A 23,262-nucleotide genomic window follows, 5' to 3' on the forward strand; every position below is an offset into this window, starting at 1 on the left:
TCTCATGGCGTCTCGTCAGAACGCCAAGCTTCCTTGTTACGGATCCAGGTCCAGGGACCCGGGAGCGGTGCTGATAGATGCTCTGACAGCCCCCTGGGTCTTCAACATGGCTTATGTGTTTCCACCATTCCCGATGCTTCCTCGTTTGATTGCCAAGATCAAACAGGAGAGAGCTTCGGTGATTCTGATAGCGCCTGCGTGGCCACGCAGGACCTGGTATGCAGACCTAGTGGACATGTCGTCCTGTCCACCGTGGTCTCTGCCTCTGAGACAGGACCTTCTAATTCAGGGTCCTTTCAAACATCCAAATCTAATTTCTCTGAGGCTGACTGCATGGAGATTGAACGCTTGATTCTATCAAAGCGTGGCTTCTCGGAGTCGGTTATTGATACCTTAATACAGGCTAGGAAGCCTGTTACCAGAAAAATTTACCATAAGATATGGCGTAAATATTTACATTGGTGCGAATCCAAGAGTTACTCATGGAGTAAGGTTAGGATTCCTAGGATATTGTCCTTTCTACAAGAGGGTTTAGAAAAGGGCTTATCTACTAGTTCGTTAAAGGGACAGATTTCTGCTCTGTCTATTCTTCTACACAAACGTCTGGCTGAAGTTCCAGACGTTCAGGCTTTCTGTCAGGCTTTAACTAGGATTAAGCCTGTGTTTAAGTCTGTTGCTCCGCCGTGGAGCTTAAACTTAGTTCTTAATGTTCTTCAAGGCGTTCCATTTGAACCCCTTCATTCCATTGATATCAAGCTGTTATCTTGGAAAGTTCTGTTTTTGATGGCTATTTCCTCGGCTCGAAGAGTCTTTGAGTTATCTGCCTTACATTGTGATTCTCCTTATCTGATTTTTCATTCAGACAAGGTAGTCCTGCGTACTAAACCTGGGTTCTTACCTAAGGTAGTTACTAACAGGAATATCAATCAAGAGATTGTTGTTCCATCTCTGTGTCCTAACCCTTCTTCAAAGAAGGAACGACTTTTGCATAATCTGGACGTAGTCCGTGCCCTGAAATTCTATTTGCAGGCAACTAAGGATTTTCGTCAAACTTCTTCCCTGTTTGTCGTTTACTCTGGACAGAGGAGAGGTCAAAAGGCTTCGGCTACCTCTCTCTCTTTTTGGCTTCGTAGCATAATACGCTTAGCCTATGAGACTGCTGGACAGCAGCCTCCTGAAAGGATTACAGCTCATTCTACTAGAGCTGTGGCTTCCACCTGGGCCTTTAAAAATGAGGCCTCTGTTGAACAGATTTGCAAGGCTGCGACTTGGTCTTCGCTTCACACTTTTCCAAAATTTTACAAATTTGACACTTTTGCTTTGTCGGAGGCTATTTTTGGGAGAAAGGTACTTCAGGCAGTGGTTCCTTCTGTTTAATGTTCCTGCCTTGTCCCTCCCTTCATCCGTGTACTTTAGCTTTGGTATTGGTATTCCATAAGTAATGGATGACCCGTGGACTGACTACACTTAACAGGAGAAAACATAATTTATGCTTACCTGATAAATTCCTTTCTCCTGTAGTGTAGTCAGTCCACGGCCCGCCCTGTTTTTACGGCAGGTCTAAATTTTAATTAAACTCCAGTCACCACTGTACCCTATGGTTCCTCCTTTCTCGTCTGCTTTGGTCGAATGACTGAGTATGATAGGTGAGGGGAGGAGCTATATAGCAGCTCTGCTGGGTAATTCTCTTGCAGTTTCCTGTTAGGAAGAGATATATTCCATAAGTAATGGATGACCCGTGGACTGACTACACTACAGGAGAAAGGAATTTATCAGGTAAGCATAAATTATGTTTTGTTATTTCTCTTGTTAAGTGTATCCAGTCCACTGATCATCCATTACTTATGGGATATTCTCCTTCCCAACAGGAAGTTGCAAGAGGATCACCCACAGCAGAGCTGCTATATAGCTCCTCCCCCAACTGTCATATCCAGTCATTCTCTTGCAAGCCTCAACCAAGATGGAGGTCGTAAGAGGAGTGTGGTGTTTTATACTTAATCAAAAGTTTGTTATTTTTAAATGGTGCCGGAGTGTACTGTTTATCTCAGGCAGTATTTAGAAGAAGAATCTGCCTGCATTTTCTATGATCTTAGCAGAAGTAACTAAGATCCTTTGCTGTTCTCACATATTCTGAGGAGTGAGGTAACTTCAGAGGGGGAATAGCGTGCAGGTTTTCCTGTAATAAGGTATGTGCAGTTAATATTTTTCTAGGGATGGAATTTGCTAGAAAATGCTGCTGATACCGAACTAATGTAAGTAAAGCTTTAAATGCAGTGATAGCTACTGGTATCAGGCTTATTAATAGAGATGCATACTCTTATAAAAATGTAATATAAAACGTTTGCTGGCATGTTTAATCGTTTTTATATGTATTTGGTGATAAAACTTATTGGGGCCTAGTTTTTTTCCACATGGCTGGCTTGAATTTGGCCTAGAAACAGTTTCCTTAGGCTTTCCACTGTTGTAATATGAGTGGGAGGGGCCTATTTTGCCGTTTTTTTGCACAGCAAAAATTACAGACACAGACATCCAGCTTCTTCCTGCATGATCCAGGACATCTCTGGAGGGCTTCAAAGTCGTTTTTGAGGGAGGTAAAAAGCCACAGTAGAGCTGTGGCAGTTGTTGTGACTGTTTGAAAAAACAAAACAAAAAAAAACAAAACGTTTTTGTCTTTTATTATTTTTTGGGTATTAAGGGGTTAATCATCCATTTGCAAGTGGGTGCAATGCTCTGCTAACTTGTTACATACACTGTAAAAATTTTGTTAGTGTAACTGCCTTTTTTCACTGTTATTTCAAATTTTGACAAAATTTGTGTTTCTTAGAGGTGCAGTAACGTTTTTTATATTGCTTGTAAACTTGTTTAAAGTGTTTTCCAAGCTTGCTAGTCTCATTGCTAGTCTGTTTAAACATGTCTGACACAGAGGAAACTACTTGTTCATTATGTTTGAAAGCCATGGTGGAGCCACATAGGAGAATGTGTACTAAATGTATTGATTTCACCTTAAACAGTAAAGATCAGTCTTTAACTATAAAAGAAATATCACCAGAAGATTCTGACGAGGGGGAAGTTATGCCGACTAACTCTCCCCACGTGTCAGACCCTTCGCCTCCCGCTCAGGGGATGCACGCTAATATGGCGCCAATTACATCAGGGACGCCCATAGCGATTACCTTGCAGGACATGGCTGCAATCATGAATAATACCCTGTCAGAGGTATTATCCAGGTTGCCTGAATTAAGAGGCAAGCGCGATTGCTCTGGGGTTAGGAGAAATACAGAGCGCGCAGATGCTGTAAGGGCCATGTCTGATACTGTGTCACAATATGCAGATCATGAGGACGGAGAGCTTCAGTCTGTGGGTGACATCTCTGATTCGGGGAATCCTGATTCAGAGATTTCTAATTTTAAATTTAAGCTTGAGAACCTCCGTGTGTTGCTTGGGGAGGTATTAGCTGCTCTGAATGACTGTAACACAGTTGCAGTACCAGAGAAATTGTGTAGGCTGGATAAATACTATGCGGTACCGGTGTGTACTGATGTTTTTCCTATACCTAAAAGGCTTACAGAAATTATTAGCAAGGAGTGGGATAGACAGGGTGTGCCTTTTTCCCCACCTCCTATATTTAGAAAAATGTTTCCAATAGACGCCACTACATGGGACTTATGGCAGACGGTCCCTAAGGTGGAGGGAGCAGTTTCTACTTTAGCAAAGCGTACTACTATCCCGGTTGAGGACAGTTGTGCTTTTTCAGATCCAATGGATAAAAAATTGGAGGGTTACCTTAAGAAAATGTTTATTCAACAAGGTTTTATTTTACAGCCCCTTGCATGCATTGCACCTGTCACGGCCGCGGCGGCATTCTGGTTTGAGGCCCTGGAAGAGGCCACCCATACAGCTCCATTGACTGAAATTATTGACAAGCTTAGAACAGTTAAGCTAGCTAACTCATTTGTTTCTGATGCCATTGTTCATTTGACTAAACTAACGGCTAAGAATTCCGGATTCGCCATCCAAGCGCGTAGGGCGCTATGGCTTAAATCCTGGTCAGCTGACGTGACTTCGAAGTCTAAATTACTCAACATTCCTTTCAAGGGGCAGACCTTATTCGGGCCTGGTTTGAAGGAAATTATTTCTGACATTACTGGAGGTAAGGGTCACACCCTTCCTCAGGACAGGGCCAAAGCAAAGGCCAAAGAGTCTAATTTTCATGCCTTTCGAAATTTCAAGGCAGGTGCAGCATCAACTTCCTCCGCTTCAAAACAAGAAGGAACTTTTGCTCAATCTAAGCAGGCCTGGAAACCTAACCAGTCCTGGAACAAAGGCAAGCAGGCCAGAAAGCCTGCTGCTGCCTCTAAGACAGCATGAAGGAACGGCCCCCTATCCGGCGATGGATCTAGTAGGGGGCAGACTTTCTCTCTTCGCCCAGGCGTGGGCAAGAGATGTTCAGGATCCCTGGGCGTTGGAGATCATATCTCAGGGATATCTTCTGGACTTCAAAGCTTCCCCTCCACAAGGGAGATTTCATCTTTCAAGGCTATCTGCAAATCAGATAAAGAAAGAGGCATTCCTACGCTGTGTGCAAGACCTCCTAGTTATGGGAGTGATCCACCCAGTTCCGCGGACGGAACAAGGACAGGGTTTTTATTCGAATCTGTTTGTGGTTCCCAAAAAAGAGGGAACCTTCAGACCAATTTTGGATCTAAAGATCTTAAACAAATTCCTCAGAGTTCCATCTTTCAAAATGGAAACTATTCGGACCATCCTACCCATGATCCAAGAAGGTCAGTACATGACCACAGTGGACTTAAAGGATGCCTACCTTCACATACCGATTCACAAAGATCATCATCGGTTTCTAAGGTTTGCCTTTCTAGACAGGCATTACCAATTTGTAGCTCTTCCCTTCGGGTTGGCTACAGCCCCGAGAATCTTTACAAAAGTTCTGGGCTCACTTCTGGCGGTTCTAAGACCGCGAGGCATAGCGGTGGCTCCGTGTCTAGACGACATCCTGATACAGGCGTCAAGCTTTCAAGTTGCCAAGTCTCATACAGAGATAGTTCTGGCATTTCTGAGGTCGCACGGGTGGAAAGTGAATGAGGAAAAGAGTTCTCTATCCCCACTCACAAGAGTCTCCTTCTTAGGGACTCTTATAGATTCTGTAGAAATGAAAATTTACCTGACGGAGTCCAGGTTATCAAAACTTCTAAATGCTTGCCGTGTTCTTCACTCCATTCCGTGCCCTTCGGTAGCTCAGTGTATGGAGGTAATCGGCTTAATGGTAGCAGCAATGGACATAGTGCCATTTGCGCGCCTTCATCTCAGACCGCTGCAATTATGCGTGCTGAGTCAGTGGAATGGGGATTACACAGATTTGTCCCCTCTGCTAAATCTGGATCAAGAGACCAGAGATTCTGTTCTCTGGTGGTTGTCTCCGGTACACCTGTCCAAGGGTATGACCTTTCGCAGGCCAGATTGGACAATTGTAACAACAGATGCCAGCCTTCTAGGTTGGGGTGCAGTCTGGAATTCCCTGAAGGCACAGGGATTGTGGACTCAGGAGGAGAAACTCCTTCCAATAAATATTCTGGAGTTAAGAGCGATATTCAATGCTCTTCTGGCTTGGCCTCAGTTAGCAACACTGAGGTTCATCAGATTTCAGTCGGACAACATCATGACTTTGGCTTACATCAACCATCAAGGGGGAACCAGGAGTTCCCTAGCGATGTTAGAAGTCTCAAATATAATTCGCTGGGCAGAGTACCACTCTTGCCACCTGTCAGCAATCCATATCCCAGGCGTGGAGAACTGGGAGGCGGATTTTCTAAGTCGTCAGACTTTCCATCCGGGGAGTGGGAACTCCATCCGGAGGTGTTTGCTCAGTTGATTCATCGTTGGGGCAAACCAGAGTTGGATCTCATGACGTCTCGCCAGAACGCCAAGCTTCCTTGTTACGGATCCAGGTCCAGGGACCTAGAGGCGACGCTGATAGATGCTCTAGCAGCGCCTTGGTTCTTCAACCTGGCTTATGTGTTTCCACCGTTTCCTCTGCTCCCTCGACTGATTGCCAAAATCAAACAGGAGAGAGCATCGGTGATTCTGATAGCACCTGCGTGGCCACGAAGGACTTGGTATGCAGACCTAGTAGACATGTCATCCTTTCCACCATGGACTCTGCCTCTAAGACAGGACCTTCTGATACAAGGTCCTTTCAATCATCCAAATCTAATTTCTCTGAGACTGACTGCATGGAGATTGAACGCTTGATTCTATCAAAGCGTGGCTTCTCCGAGTCAGTCATTGATACTTTAATACAGGCACGAAAGCCTGTTACCAGGGAAATCTACCACAAGATATGGAGTAAATATCTTTATTGGTGTGAATCCAAGAATTACTCATGGAGTAAGGTTAGGATTCCTAGAATATTGTCTTTTCTCCAAGAGGGCTTGGACAAAGGATTATCAGCTAGTTCCTTAAAGGGACAGATTTCTGCTCTGTCTATTCTTTTGCACAAGCGTCTGGCAGAGGTTCCAGATGTCCAGGCATTTTTCCAGGCTTTGGTTAGAATTAAGCCTGTGTTTAAACCTGTTGCTCCCCCGTGGAGCTTAAACTTGGTTCTTAAAGTTCTTCAAGGAGTTCCGTTGGAACCCCTTCATTCCATTGATATCAAACTTTTATCTTGGAAAGTTCTGTTTTTGATGGCTATTTCCTCGGCTCGGAGAGTCTCTGAGCTATCTGCCTTACAATGTGATTCTCCTTATCTGATTTTTCATGCAGATAAGGTAGTCCTGCGTACCAAACCTGGGTTTTTACCTAAGGTGGTTTCTAACAAGAATATCAATCAAGAGATTGTTGTTCCATCATTGTGTCCTAATCCTTCTTCAAAGAAGGAACGTCTTTTACATAATCTGGACGTAGTCCGTGCCATGAAGTTTTACTTACAAGCTACTAAAGATTTTCGTCAAACATCTACCCTGTTTGTCGTTTACTCTGGACAGAGGAGAGGTCAAAAAGCTTCGGCAACCTCTCTTTCCTTTTGGCTTCGGAGCATAATACGCCTAGCCTATGAGACTGCTGGACAGCAGCCCCCTGAAAGGATTACAGCTCATTCTACTAGAGCTGTGGCTTCCACCTGGGCCTTTAAAAATGAGGCCTCTGTTGAACAGATTTGCAAGGCCGCGACTTGGTCTTCGCTTCACACTTTTTCCAAATTTTCCAAATTTGATACTTTTGCTTCTTCGGAGGCTGTTTTGGGGAGAAAGGTTCTTCAGGCAGTGGTTCCTTCCGCTTAATCCTGCCTTGTCCCTCCCATCATCCATGTACTTTAGCTTTGGTATTGGTATCCCATAAGTAATGGATGATCCGTGGACTGGATACACTTAACAAGAGAAAACATAATTTATGCTTACCTGATAAATTTATTTCTCTTGTAGTGTATCCAGTCCACGGCCCGCCCTGTCCTTTTAAGGCAGGTCTAAATTTTAATTAAACTACAGTCACCACTGCACCCTATGGTTTCTCCTTTCTCTGTTTGTTTTTGGTCGAATGACTGGATATGACAGTTGGGGGAGGAGCTATATAACAGCTCTGCTGTGGGTGATCCTCTTGCAACTTCCTGTTGGGAAGGAGAATATCCCATAAGTAATGGATGATCCGTGGACTGGATACACTACAAGAGAAATAAATTTATCAGGTAAGCATAAATTATGTTTTTGTGCTTGCATGAAACAAAATCTTTAACAAAGGATAACTATGAAAAATAATAGAATTTTCAACAAAGGCTGACTATAATATAAAAAAAATAGTTGAATTAAAATGTGTTGTATGTGCTTACATAAAACAAAATCTTCAACAAAGGATATCAAATTACCCAAAAAACAGTTTAATAAATAGTTATAACAATCTTATGATTGTATTGCTCATAAAAATTCTCTTTAAAATTTACATAATATGACCGGTCATTTCTTTAGTTTAATTGTACTATATTCAATCAAATACAAAAATTAAAAAAATATAAAATTACAAAATATTGCAAATACAATCAGTCTCAAAGCGCTTGAAAAGTCTCCTTTTGAGAATTCTCCTTTTGCAAAATGGAACCACCTGTATCAGTTAAATCGTTGGAATAGTAACTGAATAACAATGGTTTTAATTAAAAAGTCCAGCACTTAGGATTTTATCCTTTTTCATAGAAAGTTTAAAAGTGTCCCTTTAGTATTGTGGTACTTTTAACTCTTTAAGCTTAATTCAAGTTGTAGGCGAGATGTTCTAAAATACCTTTATAGGAGTGTACTTGGAATTCACATTAAAAGTTCATATACGAATTTGTATACAGCTGATAGCGGTACACTACGTCCGGACTCTTACATCACTTGTTAAAGTGCCTACCTTTTGCTTGATGTTGCTCTTTAGTTATTTACTTCTTCCTGATAATATGAACAGAGCTTCAGCACGGGTGTCTGTGGAGTCTCGTAACGTCTGCTTAGCCCACTCACTGCTTCTCCAATGTGGTCTGTTTGGTCTGTGTCACCTAAACCTAACACCAAGTCAGGAGGAATTTCAGGCGTATTGATCCGTAATCTGTGAAGAAAATCCTTACTCTGCGCAGAGTTTGTGGATGAAAAAGTAGTCCCTTATAATCCGATATAATCCTTCTTCTGTATGCGATTTTCTTTTATAAAGGTACACTATCAATGTGTTTCACTGATACACGGCTTTATCAAGATGGTTATTGGGGTTAAAAAACATATTTTTATAGATCCCTTCTAAGCTATTGAAGGCCATCTCTTATCTCAATGCAGTTTTTCACACCTAGACGGCATTAGTTCATGTGTGCCATATAGATAACATTGTTGTCACATGCCCGTAGAGTTATTTATGAGTCAGCACTGATTGGCTAAAATCCAAGTCTATCAAAAGAATTGAGATAAGGAGGCAGTCTGCAGTGGCTTAGATACAAGGTAATCACAGAGGTAAAAAGTATATTAATATAACTGTGTTGGTTATGCAAAACTGGTGAATGGGTAATAAAGGGATTATCTATCTTTTTAAACAATAAAAATTCTGGTGTAGACTGTCCCTTTAAATTTGGTAGATAAGGATATTGCTATTTACGAACATCTGTTTATTAGTAAACAATTTTGCTTACACTTAAGCCTCTTAAATATACCAATTGAGTTCCTTTCAATAGAATTCTGCCTAATCCAAATTAAAGATAGTAACTTGGTTGGATGCCTGGGGATATAATATATAATATATCTTGTTAAAAACCCTTGTAAATATTTGCTAAAGTAGATAAATCTCTTGTGAAATTTTCAAATAATTATGTTTCTATAGAGACCGGGCTATGAGCAATAATATTCCTCTGACTAAAAACAGGTATAATATAATATTTGATGTCTCTGAGAGGCTGGTACATTTTGTACTAAGCAATTCAATTAGGGCTTTGGAAAAATAAGAGTTGGTTTTTAGGTTTTGTTTTTTGCATCTGTTTCTAATAAGCCTTATTACAGCATAATGATAAGCAGGACATCTGTTTGCTCATTGTGTTGGCAGTAATATGTTTGCTTTATTAAGCCAGGAACATACCTCTTGCACTGTCATATTGGTGCTGTAGTTCAGGTTGATGGTATAATAACCTTCCCGATTCAATTACTCTCTAATTCATATGATAATCAGTTAGAGGGACAGTCTACTCCAGATATTTTATTGTTTAAAAAGATAGATAATCCCTTTATTACCCATTCCCCAGTTTTGCATAACCAACACTGCTACATTAATACACTTTTTTTTACCTCAGTGATTACCTTATATCTAAGCCTCTGCAGACTGCTCCCTTTATTTTAGTTCTTTTGACAGACATGCATTTTAGCCAATCAGTGCTGAATCCTAGGTGACTCCACGTACGTGAGCACAATGTTATCTATATGGCACACAATAACGTCCTCTAGCTGTGAAAAAAAATACCAAGAGAACAAAGATTATTTGATGATAAAAGTAAATTGGAAAGTTGTTTAACCCCATAAGGGCAAGGCAATTTTTTAATTTCTTACTCTTAAAGACCAGGGCTATTTTTACATTTCTGCGGTGTTTGTGTTTAGCTGTAATTTTCCTCTTACTCATTTACTGTACCCACACATATTATTTACAGTTTTTTTCGCCATTAAATGGATTTTCTAAAGATAACATTATTTTCATCATATCTTATAATTTACTATAAAAAAATTATAAAATGATGATTTTTTTTTTTTAAAAACACACTTTTTCTAACTTTGACCCACAAAATCTGTTACACATCTACAACCACCAAAAAACAACCAAGCTAAATAGTTTCTAAATTTTGTTCTTTGCTTTTTTTGCAAGTTATAGGGCAATAAGTACAAGTAGCACTTTGCTATTTCCAAACCATTTTACACCTTCATATGTGTATATATATTTTTAGTAGACATACCAAAATGGGCCTAGATCAATAGTTTGGGGTATTTCATGCCACCATTTGTTCACTTTTTTACTAACTTTTTCACAAACTTTAGGTTTCTCACTGAAATTATTTATGTATGGTTAATTTAGTGTAGTGTAGTAGACAACCCAAAGTTTTGATCTAGGCCAATTTTGGTATATTTCATGCACAATTTCACCGCCAAATGCAATCAAATAAAAAAAATCATTCACTTTTTCACAAACTTTAGGTTTCTCACTGAAATGATTTACAAACAGCTTGTGCAATTATGGCACAAATGGTTGTAAATGGGACACTGAACCCAAATTTTTCATAATTCAGATAGAGTATGCAATTTTAGGCAACTTTCTAATGAACTCATATTATCAAATTTTCATCATTCTCTTGGTATCTTTATTTGAAATGCAAGAATGTAAGTTTAGATGCCGGCCCATTTTTTGTGAACAAACTGGGTTGTTCTTGCTGATTGGTGGATAAATTCATCCACCAATAAAAATCTGCTTTCCAGAGTTCTGAAACAAAAAAAAAAAGCTTAGATGCATTCTTTTTAAATAAAGATAGCAAGAGATTAAAATTGCATGCTCTATCTGAATCACAAAAGAAAAAAATGTGGGTACAGTGTCCCTTAAATGCTTATCTGGGATCCCCTTTGTTCAGAAATATCAGCTATATATGGCTTTAGCATTGCTTTTTGGTAATTAGAAGGCCGCTAAATTCCGCTGTGCACCACACTTGTATTATGCCCAGCAGTGACGGGGTTAATTAGGTAGCTTGTAGGGAGCTTGAAGAGTTAATTTTAGCTTTAGTGTAGAGATCAGCCTCCCATCTGACACATCGGACCCCCTGATCCCTCCCAAACATCTCTCTTCCCTTCCCCACCCCACAATTGTCCCCGCCATTTACTAAAATAAAAGGCTTTTTTTTTTTTTTTTAAATATCTGTTCAGATTTGATGGACCCCCCCTTAGCCCCCAACCTCCCTAATACCCCCCAAACAGCTCTCTAACCCTCCCCCCGCTACTAGTTTGCCTCCCAAAAAAAAGTTTTTTTATTTTTTTTTAATAAAATTTACATATTTCTGTAGTGTAGCTGCCCCCCCTCAATACCCCCTCCCTCTCCCAGATCCTTTGATCATTATTTTTCTCCTCTCCCTCCTCCCAATTTAATTATATTGGTGGCAGTGGTTGCTGCGTGCGCACACACACGTGCATGCGTGTGCCCCCTGCAGGCCCCCCCCACACTCTCCCGGCACCCGGCGTGCACATTGCACATACAGGAACCGGATGCCGGGTAGCGATAGGCCGCCCACCCGCCTTCCTGCAGCTGCTTCCACCCACCAACGATCGGCACCATCGCTGGCCAATGCAGAGAGGGCCACAGAGTGGCTCTCTCTGCATTGGTCTTGGAAAAAAGGTATTGCAGCGATGCCTCAATATCGAGACATCACAGCAATACCTTGAAAGGGGCTGGAAGCGATCAGGATCGCTTCCAGCCGCTTTAAACCCCTAACGACGTACAGGGTACGAGGTGTGTCATTAAGGGGTTAAAATTGCATGCCCTATCTGAATCATGAAAGTTTAATTTGGACTAGACTGTAACTTTAATAATTTGAGTGTTCCATCCTGAACATGTGAAATTAAATACACCAGCTTGGTGAAACAGAATCCCCAAATTATTAAAACCAGCAAAACACTTTAAATATTTTTATTTTTAAATCCGTTTTGAGGTATTAAAAACAAACAAACAAACAAACCTACACATCCAATGCCAGTCATTTACAGGAGGTAAACACCCTGTATGTGAGAACCAGGAGAGCACCCAGACCTGTGAGTTTTTCTAATGGGATGGGATATGTATCCAGTTTGAAAGTGCAGGCCACCTTTTTGTATGTGTCTAGGAGAATTGTACATGAATGTGACACCCTGCTTGGCATCTCTGTGTGTTTGCTTGAAGCTAGCACGTGTGGTTTTAGGTTAGGGACTCAGTGCTATCTGTTTTGTTTGTGTAAAAAATATACATATATACTTTTATTTATATTTATAATTCACACACACACACACACACACACACACACACACACACACACACACACACACACACACACACATACATACACATACATACATACACACACACACACATATACACACACACACACATACACACACACATAAATACACATACACACACACACACACATACATACACACACACACATACATACACATACATACATACACACACATACATACACACACACACACATACATACACACACACACACATACACACACACACACACACACACACACATACACATATATACACACACACACACACACATACATATACACACACACACACACATACACACATACACACATATATACACACACACATACACACACATACATACATACACACACATACATACACACACATACATACACACATGTAAAAAAACAAACAAACAAACAAAGATGTAGTAGGTATTAGAGTTTAGGCATAAATATTGTTTTACAGGGACATAAAAATGAAGCTTTCATGGTTCAGCTAGATCATTTTAAAATAATTTTCAATTTACTATTAAATTCTCTTTATTGAAAAACATATCTAGGCAGGCTCAGGAGCAGCAGCAATGCATTACTGGGAGCTAGCTGCACACTTATGCCTCTTGCCATTGCCTCACCAGATGTGTTCAGCTAGCTCCCAGTAGTGCATTGCTGCTCTGGAGCTGACTTTAACTATGTGTTTAACCCCTTTGCAGGAGTTATTTGCAAGCAAAAATGCAATACTAAAATGTTTTAGGTTTTAGAACACTTTCTTTTTTTGCACTTTTATATCTCTTTAAACATTTGGCTGTCTGAGAAGACTGCAGAGTATTGCACAGGAAGAAAATGAACAGACGTTTAACATTTAAAAAAAATAGATTAAAATTATTTCTAACTGAAAACCCCTTGTTTATATTTATCTTATCCCCTGTGCTGTGGCTTATCAGGGAGAGAGATAAATGAATTCCTGCACTGATAAAGCAATCACTATGTAGCATGTTGCAAGGTATGAGTTCTGAATCAATCCTGCAGTATCTACTTCAGCCTCTCTGAAGGAAAAGAAGCAAAAATAAATAATGAAAGTACATTAAAAACTGTTCTGCTACACATAGTAATCAGTTTATATGGAATATAATTTTGTGTTTTATGCCCCTTTAACCTTTTTTTTTTTTTGCCAGAGAGTACTGCAACATATTAACAGTCTCACTGACTGCTAAGGGTTAACACTACCTAACAATACCGACCCAATGCTACCATGAAGTCTATACTTAACCTTACTCACATAGCATTATATGCGGTTTGTTTTCTGATGTAAATAACAACTTGCATTTAGGATTGAAATGTCATGCACTTAAAGGGACAGTGAAGTCAAAATTAAACTTTCATGATTCAGATAGGGCATGCAATTTTAAACAACTCTCCAATTTACTTTTATCATCACATTTTGTTTTGTTCTCTTGGTATTCTTTATTGAAAGCTAAATCTAGTTTGGCTCATATTATAATTTCTAAGCCCTTGAAGGCCGCCTCTTATCTGAATGCATTTGACAGTTTTTCACAATAAGACAGCCCTAGTTCATGTGTGCCATATAGATAACATTGTGCTCACGCCCGTGGAGTTACTTTTGAAAGGGCACTGATTGGCTAAAATGCAAGTCTTTAAAAAAAACCTGAGATAAGGGGCAGTCTGCAGAGGCTTAGATACACGATAATCACAGAGGTAACAGTGTTGGTTATGCAAAACTGGAGAATGGGTAATAAAGGGATTATCTATCTTTTAAAACTATAGATTTTTCAAGTAGACCGTCCCGGTAATGTTTATCTTATTTCTTTTTCTCTGCCAGGAATGCATTGTTGATGAGGATTGCAAGAGCGGAAATTATTGCCACTTTGGGAATGCTGAATACAAGTGCCTACCCTGCAAGACAAAGGAAGCGGTAAGAGCTAGATGGGCTTAGAAAACATAATCAGTTCTCTGGTAGAACAAAGCGAATGTGTTGTGCTTGTGGAAAATGTTATGGCTCATTGTTTAAAAATGTGCAAAACAAACTCAGACATGGGTAGAGCAGAACTTGTCATATGTGATTAAATCTAGGAGCCAATCCAAGGAACCTCAGATATACTATGGGGTAGATTTATTAATGGTCGCTGTAATGAATCATGTCCGCACGACCTCGCTAAATGCCAACAGCATTCTAGTGAAATGCTTGTGCAATGCCGCCCCCTGCTCACTGGCGGCCAATCGGCTGCTAGTGGTGGTGGCAAATCATTCCGATCGTATCAGGATGACGGCAGATAAGTTAAGGAGCAGCGGTCATACGGCTGCTGCTTCTTAACTTCCGTTTCAGACGGCCCTGAAATAATGGGGCTTCAATGCAGCATCCGCCCCCTATATGTAGGGTTGCCACCTCAGCCATGTTTTCCTGGACACTTATGAGTTACACATGCTGCAGGGTGTGCAGGGAGGAACATGTATAGTGTTTCTGGACAGCACTTTTTATATGCACTATTCATATTCCTCCCTGCACACATGGCTGAGGTAACAACTCTAACTATATGGCCAAAAGTATGTGGTCACCCCTACTGATTACTGAGTTCAGGTGTTTCAGCCACACCCACAACAGGTGATATATCCATAGACAAACATAGGCAGTACAATAAGTTTTACTGAAGAGCCCTTGGCGCTGTCATAGGATGCCCCCTTTGCCACGAGTCAGTTTGTGAAATTTCTACTAGATCTGCCCAGTGAACAATAGGTGCTATTATTGTGAAGTGGAAGTATCTAGGAGCAACAGCAGTTCAGCCACAAAGTGGTAGTTCATGGAAACTCACAGAACAGGGCTGTTGAGTGTTAAATCACATACAATTTGCCTATCATCTGTGGCATCACGTACTACAGAGTATCAAGCTGCCTCTAGAAGCGACATCAGCACAGAAACTGTGCATCAGAAGGTTCATGAATGGGTTTCCTTAGCTGAGCAGCTGTGCACAAGCCCCACATGAAGATGCACAATGCCACTCATCAGCTGGACTCTGGGACAGTGGAAACGTGTTCTATGGAGTGATGAATCTGTCAATCTGATAGAAGAATCTGGGTTTGGTGGATGCCAGGAGAACCCCACCTACCGGAATTAATGGTACCTATTGTAAAGTTTGGTGGAGGAGGGATAATGGTCTGAGGCTGTTTTTCAGGGTTTGGGGTTGGTCCATTAGTTACAGTGAAGGGTCATCTTTAAAGGGACATGAAACCCCAAAAATGTTCTTTTGTGATTCAGACAGAGGACACCATTTTTAAAAAGTTACAATTAATTTATATTATCAAATTTGCCTTGTTCCCATGATATTCTGTATTGAAGCGATACCTAGGTAGGCATCTGGAGCACTACACAACAGGAAATAGTCCTGCCATCTAGTGCTCTTCCAAATGGATAATATTCTTGCAAAACTGCTTTCATATAGTGCTCCAGAAATGGAACGGCTCCTAAGCATACATCCCTGCTTTTCAACAAAAGATACAACGAGAACAAAGAAAAATAATACAAGTAAATTAGAAAGTTGTTTAAAATCACATGCTCTATCTGAATCAATATAGAAACATTTTAGGGTGTCATATCCCTTTAATGCTACAGGATACAAAGACATTTTAGACAATTTAGTGCTTCCAACTTTGTGGCACAGTTTGGGGAAGTCCCTTTCCTGTTTCAGCGCCACTGTCCACAAAATGAGGTCCATGAAGACTTGGTTTGGTGTGGAGAAACCCAGTGACTTGCCCAGAGCCCTGACCTCAACCCCACTGAACACCTTTGGGATTATTTGGAACACTGATTGCAAGCCAGACATTCTCGTCCTACAACTGCAACAGACCTTACAAATGCTCTTTTCACTGATTTGGCAAAAATTCCCACAGATACGATCCAAAATCTTGTGCAAAGCCTTCCCAGATAGGTTGTGGCTACAAAAGGGCAACTCCATATTTATGCCCATGGTTTTGGAATGAGATGTCAAATGTGATGGTTAGGTTTTCACATACTTTTGGCCACATAGTCTAACTATTTTTGTAGATAGAACTATGTATTAGTAGTGCTGAACCAAAAATGGGCCAGCTCCTAAGTTTTACGTTCCTGCTTTTTAAATAAAGATACCAAGAGAACAAAGAATAATTGATAATAGGAGTAAATTAGAATGTTGCTTAACATTACATGTGGGTTTCATATCCCTATAAACTGTTAAAACAAATGTGTTGTTTGCAATTAATGGACAATCATAGTGAGATAATAATGCAATTAATTGTAAAAATATGTTGTTTTAAAGTGTACACGAGACGGCGAATGCTGTGCTGACCAGCTGTGTGTCTGGGGCACGTGCACCAAAGCTTCCAGAGGTGACAATGGCACGATTTGTGAGAGTCAACAGGAATGCAACCCAGGATTTTGCTGCTCTGTGCAACCAAGTAACTATTCTAAGTGTTAAAAATGTGTTAGACATATAATGTTAGCACTAGCGACCCTGCAACATTTTGTCTTTAACCCCTCAAAATGGTTAAAAACATAGGTAATGTACTGCTTGGAATCCTCAGAGAACAGAAATAGCCAGTGACCCAATCAGCAGCGGTAATCGCACAACCCAGCTGTGTGTCTGCCGCCTGCAGTGTTAACAAAAAAATGCCAGTTCCCTATGTTAATATAATTTAATTTTGTTAGTCACAAAGGGGCAGATTTTTTTTTCCAGACTGATGTATTTACATAATTTATATCTGTAATGTTTGAGTGCTTTAAAAGTTCAAATATAAACACAATGTACAGTGATTGAAATTAGTCAGGCAAGGAAGCAACTGATCATAATTTCCTCAAACTAAGGGGCATATTTATCAAGGTCTGGCGGACCTGATCCGACAGTGCGGATCAGGTCCGACAGACCTCGCTGAATACGGCGAGCAATACGCTTGCCGTATTCAGCATTGCACCAGCAGCTCACAAGAGCTGCTGGTGCAACGCCGCCCCCTGCAGACTCACGGCCAATAGGCCGCCAGCAGGGGGGTGTCAATCAACCCGATCGTACTCGATCGGGTTGATTTCCAGCGATGTCTGACCGCCTGCTCAGAGCATAACTGCTGTTTCTGGCGAGCCTGCAGGAGCTTGATACATATGCCCCTAATGGTGAGAATCAAGCCAAGAATCTGTTGTGCATAATATGTGATAGAACAGACTGCAATCTATAGCACATGGTGTGTTATCTTTTAAGCAACCTCTGAGATTATAAGTAAATGGTTAAAAATGGTAACCGTAGCATCTTGTCTTGGCCAGTTTTAAGGATAGGCAGTTAAATGCTTTAACCATAGGATTTAAAGGATATCTTAATTTAAAGGGACATTTCAGTCAAAATGTATCACTGTTTTAGTGTAGCATTTTCCCCTGCACATGCTCAGTGTACTAGTACTTTATATAGTGCAGCTGATCAGAGAGCTAGTGGGGCTTGTCTCATGTCAACAATTTACAAATTGAGTCATTATTAAAAAATACAATCACCTTAGGCTCTCTGAGCAAGTGCTGTGTTTAAAATGATGGTGCACGGAGCATACTTAAATACACTTTTGAAACAGCTATAGTTTTTACAAGAAGTATTTTGCGGATTCATGAATATAGCAAAAAATGCTTCTATTCAAAACGGAAATGCATCCATGTGGATTCCACTTTTGGCTATATTTCCCTTTTAAAAAGATCAAATTCTAAAATGGCGCCATTTGGGATTCTAATGTTCAAAGCAAATATCCAATTAAAGGGACACTGAACCCAAATTTTGTCTTTTGTAATTCAGAAAGAGCATGCAATTTTAAGCAACTTTCAAATTTACTCCTATTATCAATTTTTCTTCGTTCTCTTGCCATCATTATTTGAAAAAGAAGGCATCTAAGCTTTTTTTGGTTTCAGTACTCTGGAAAGCACTTTTTTATTGTTGGATGAATTTATCCACCAATCAGCAAGGACAACCCAGGTTGTTCACCAAAAATGGGCCGGCATCTAAACTTACATTCTTGCATTTCAAATAAAGATACCAAGAGAATGAAGAAAATTTGATAATAGGAGTAAATTAGAAAGTTGCTTAAAATTTCATGCTCAATCTGAATCACGAAAGAAAAATTTTGGGTACAGTGTCGCTTTAATCCCTGTACAGCAGCACTTTACAGTAACCTCCCCTAAGGATTCCACACCTGCACATTGGAATGTTTCTGTATTATATTATGGCAAGAAATTCAGTTACAAACACAACCAGAACAGAGATTTTTAGAGGTTATGCTCCCTATGTTGTATCCCATCTTCTCAGTTAGGCACTATGCACTGTAAATGCCAGTGTATATAATAATTACAACCAAACAGCCTACATCAAAACAATTTAGAAAGCAAAAGAAAACTGTCACTCCAGATGTTTCAGAATGACATTACCCATGATGATCAACTGAACTTCAGAGTGCCTAAGCATCATGGGAAATGTAGTTCTGAAACATCTGGAGTACCAAGGTTCGCCATTACTGACCTAGGGTATTAGTTGTCATGTAAAAAGCAGTATCTAGCAGATTCAAGCTCTATTATTAACTATAAAGTCTGTTACAATGGTAGATTTGTTGCTGCAGATATTCTGGTAGAACAAACATCAAACTGTTGGTCATTTTAGCAGTTGATGATGCAGAAGGTTAGAGGATGTGGACTAATACAAATAAGTCAAGTCGTGCTATGAGACAGTGTGAGATTTTACAATTTGTTGTATTGTATTAACGGTAAGAATGAATACATTGTTTTAAAACAAACGTTTTGTTAACAGAGGTCTATTTGCTGGTAAAAATGTTTAGACTTTGGGCTCCACTTATTCAGCTGTGGAGGCAGGTTTGGTGTCCTTAAAGTACAAGCTAGCTCACATGAGCCTATAAAATGGTAGTAGCTTCTTAACCACTCTGTCACCTTAGATGCTACTGCATTAATCACCCCATATGAAAGAGTTTGGGGTGGTTTAACAGGCCAGGCTCTCACATGACAGCAGGGGGCGCCACTGCACAGGCACTTGCTACTGCAGTAATAAATGTGTCTGCTGCCCACTTTCTGCAAATGTTGGTGAGCAGGTTCAAAAGGGTCTCCTAAAAAATGCACTCAGAAACTTAAAAATGTTAATGTTCTCCTAGCCTACAAATATCAATCCATATAATTTGTTGTTAGTGTGATGTTGTGTGTCACGCACATTCACTGTGTTTTGTAGGTCTCTTGTTCCCAGTCTGCAGCCCACTGGCAATTAAAGGGGAGCTTTGCCATGATCCATCTGCACAGCTACTGGACTTGATTAGCTGGGAGCTAGAACCTGATGGAGTGTTGGACAACTGCCCCTGCTCCAATGGACTGGTCTGTAATCCTCAAAGGTGAGTTGCTTGTTTGCATCTGGTTACCAGCCAATACCCTCTATACAGATTGCAGTGTAATCAAGTCTCAAAGATGCAGTGAGAAATAACTCTCCTTTCATATAGGTGGCGAGAGTCCACAAGCTTTTATGTATGGGATATACATTTGTACCAGGAGAAGGCAAAGTTTCCCAAACCTCGAAAGTCTATAAAACCCTCCCACCTCAAACATACCTCACAGTTTTAAACTTTGCCTCCATTGGAGGTGGTTGAAGCATGATGATGTGCTCGATTTCTTCAGTAAAAGGCAATTCAGAGTATATTGAAGCCCAGTTCCCATCAGAGTATTATTATCAGTTATTTGTAGAGCGCCAACAGATTCCGCAGCGCTATAAACATAGGTGCAATACAAGGAAACTTATAGGGATCAGACGGGTAGAGGGCCCTGCCAAGAGTCGCACTGTTGTAGTCAGATCTACAGTAGGTGATCTACAAACAGCATGGCTCTTAGGCTTACATGCTAAGGGGGTTCAAGGGGATAGCAATGGAGGAGAGGAAACTGTATAAAGAAAGGTTAGTGTAGGTTGTATGCATCCCTGAACAGTAGAGTCTTTAGGGAGCGTTTGAAGTTTTCAAAACTAGGGTAAAGTCTTGTGGAGCGAGGCAGAGGGTGCCACAAGATGGGAGCCAGTCTGGAGAAGTCCTGTAAACGAGAGTGTGAGGAGGTAACAAGAGAGTAGGAGGTCATGAGCAGAGCGAAGGGGACGGGAGGGAGAGTATCTGGAGACAAGGTCTGCGATATAGGGGGGAGCAGTGCAGTTGAGGGCTTAGTATGTCAGAATGAGAATTTTGTGTTTAATCCAAGAGGCAAGAGGAAGCCAATGAAGGGATTGGCAGAGAGGTGCAGCAGATGAAGAGTGACATGTAAGGAAGATGAGCCTGGCAGAGGCATTCATTATGGATTGTAAAGGATCTAGGCGGTAGCTGGAGAGACCAGAGAGGACAGAGTTGCTGTCAGGATTTCATTCATTCAGTTACTGTACCTTTTAAATCATCACCATTCTGACATCATCATTTAACTTCTCCTCCTTTAAAACCCGACACAGCCTTCTACTCAGTGCTTAGTATTTTCTGTTGTGGCTCTAAGTAACTGCTCCGGATTTGAGCTGAAACCTAATTTAAAGTTTAGAGTTAAGTAGTATATCCATATTGCTTCAAATATCATCCTATCGTCAACATCGGAAGAATCTCTGAATCAACTTCGTAATTGTTGCAGTTTTTATATTGTAACAACTCCACTGGATACAACAGGAAGTCAGAATCTCATAGTGCAAGCTGCACCTGCATCTGCACAGGACAAGACATGGCTCTGCAAACATAAACGCTCTCCATAAACACATAACTAAGTTAAGTATACTAGCCGTTGCCTTAATTACTTAGTTATAGGAACTGCCTTAAAAGACTCTCCTGTTTTCTTCCTGTAACGTCATGATGGCTGTTAGCTAAATAGAAAGTTCTGTACCGATTGTTTCCACCCCCAAACACCTCCTGGTAGCTATCGCATCGCTTGGTCTGGTTAGATCATAATGCACCCTAATAACTAGCCAAAAGTGTCTGTACAAAATAATAATGCAAAATTTTGTAAATATATTCAAATCCCAAAATTGAGCCTATGACAAGAGATATGGCTAAAAAGTCCAAAATTTATCTAATTGTTTTTCAAATACATAAAAAATTAAATTAATTAAGGAATATGTGAATGGAGAAATAGAACCAAAAATGTGTACATATGTGCTAATTTGTATATATTATTGTTACTGAGCCTATGACTAGAACCTATACTACATATTGACAATTGATCTCTAGATCAATCAAAAAATGGAAATAAGTCTAATAAGGACACTCACAGGGGATACATATCCTTTTGGAATGTTATCACGACCAATGATTGATAAAGTCGTATTCGGAATTCAGGCCCCCAGGTCTCTTAGTTTGGAGCCTGAAAATCCAATACATTTCCTGTCTTGAAAGGACCTTAAAGCGGTCTCCCCCTCTCTTCTGGGGTTGGACTTTTTCAATAATCGTCCACTTAAGTGAACTACAATCCTTGTCATGTTTTTGGACAAAATGGGTCACTAATGTGGTACTACTCTTGCCTACCCGGATAGTGGACAAATGTTCGCGTATCCTTGAGCGAACATCCCTGGTGGTCAGACCCACATATTGTAGATTACACTCCTCGCACCAGAGGAGGTAAACACAGTATGTGGACTTGCAGTTCACACAAGAGGAAATATCAAAAGTTTCCCCTGTGACCATTGAGGAAAAAGTATTACCTACTCGTACGTGTTCACATGCTTTGCATTGTGAGTATCCGCACCTGTATGTTCCTCTGTGTCTAAGCCAGGAAGAAGTACCTGTAGCTGGAGTAGCTCTTTTTAATTGGGAAGGGGAAACAAGATTACCTATTGTTTTATTTCTCCTGTAGGAAAACCTACAGCCTTTCTTCACCGTCTCTGTGAGGGCATCATCTGCCACCAACAACCGAAAATGATTTCGGACTATGTTACAGATCTGTGGGTATTGGACTGAATAATCTGTTATAAAGGTAAGTGTATTTTCAGAACTTTTAATAGAAATTTGTTTGTCTTGAAGGAGACTTCCTCGTGGGATACTATCTACTTCCTTTCTGGCTCTTTTGATGACTTTTCTATTGTACCCCCGTTGTTGCAGACGTTTCTCCAGATCATCCGCATGTGTCGCATAACTTTGGGATAAGGTACAGTTGTGTTTAATACGCACAAATTGGCCTTTGGCCACTGAATAGGGCATATGTTTAGGATGGCAACTTTTGGCGTGTAAGAGGCTGTTTCCTGAGATGGGCTTCCTATACACCTGTGAGGATACCCTCCCAGAGGACCAGCCCCTTAGCTCCAAATCCAAATAGTGTACCCAGGTTGGGCTATACTCGAATGTGAATCTTAGATTCACCTCATTGAGGCCCAAATAGTCAACAAAATCCTGCGCTTGTTCCTTAGTACCCTTCCATATAAATAGAAGATCATCTATATAGCGAATATACAGTTTGATTTTCGATCTGAAGGGGTTCCCAGCCGCATAGACGTGGGACCGCTCCCACCAACCCATGAACAGGTTGGCGTAAGTGGGGGCAAATTTGGCCCCCATTGCAGTCCCACGTCTCTGCAGGTAGAATTCCCCCTCGAACCGAAAATAGTTATGAGAGAGCAGGAATTTAGTGACATTAAGAACAAAGGAGATGAATGACTCACTGTGGGTTGTTCCCTCCTCCAGAAAATATGCAACTGCCTGAATACCCCATTCATGTGGTATCATTGAATATAGGGACACAACA

The 23,262-nt window shown here is 40.6% G+C and overlaps 1 protein-coding gene across 1 annotated transcript in view; it reads left to right on the forward strand.

Moving 5' to 3' along the window:
* Window positions 1-23,262, forward strand: part of DKK3 (dickkopf WNT signaling pathway inhibitor 3) — a 127,984-nt gene that overhangs the window by 82,408 nt on the left and 22,314 nt on the right. Inside the window, exons 5-7 of the mRNA XM_053720261.1 lie at window positions 14,353-14,445; window positions 16,820-16,958; window positions 19,754-19,910. Coding sequence (XP_053576236.1) covers window positions 14,353-14,445; window positions 16,820-16,958; window positions 19,754-19,910 — 389 coding nt within the window. The remainder of the gene's footprint in view (window positions 1-14,352; window positions 14,446-16,819; window positions 16,959-19,753; window positions 19,911-23,262) is intronic.

This window comes from Bombina bombina, chromosome 7 (genome assembly GCF_027579735.1).
Source record: "Bombina bombina isolate aBomBom1 chromosome 7, aBomBom1.pri, whole genome shotgun sequence".
NCBI lineage: Eukaryota > Metazoa > Chordata > Amphibia > Anura > Bombinatoridae > Bombina > Bombina bombina.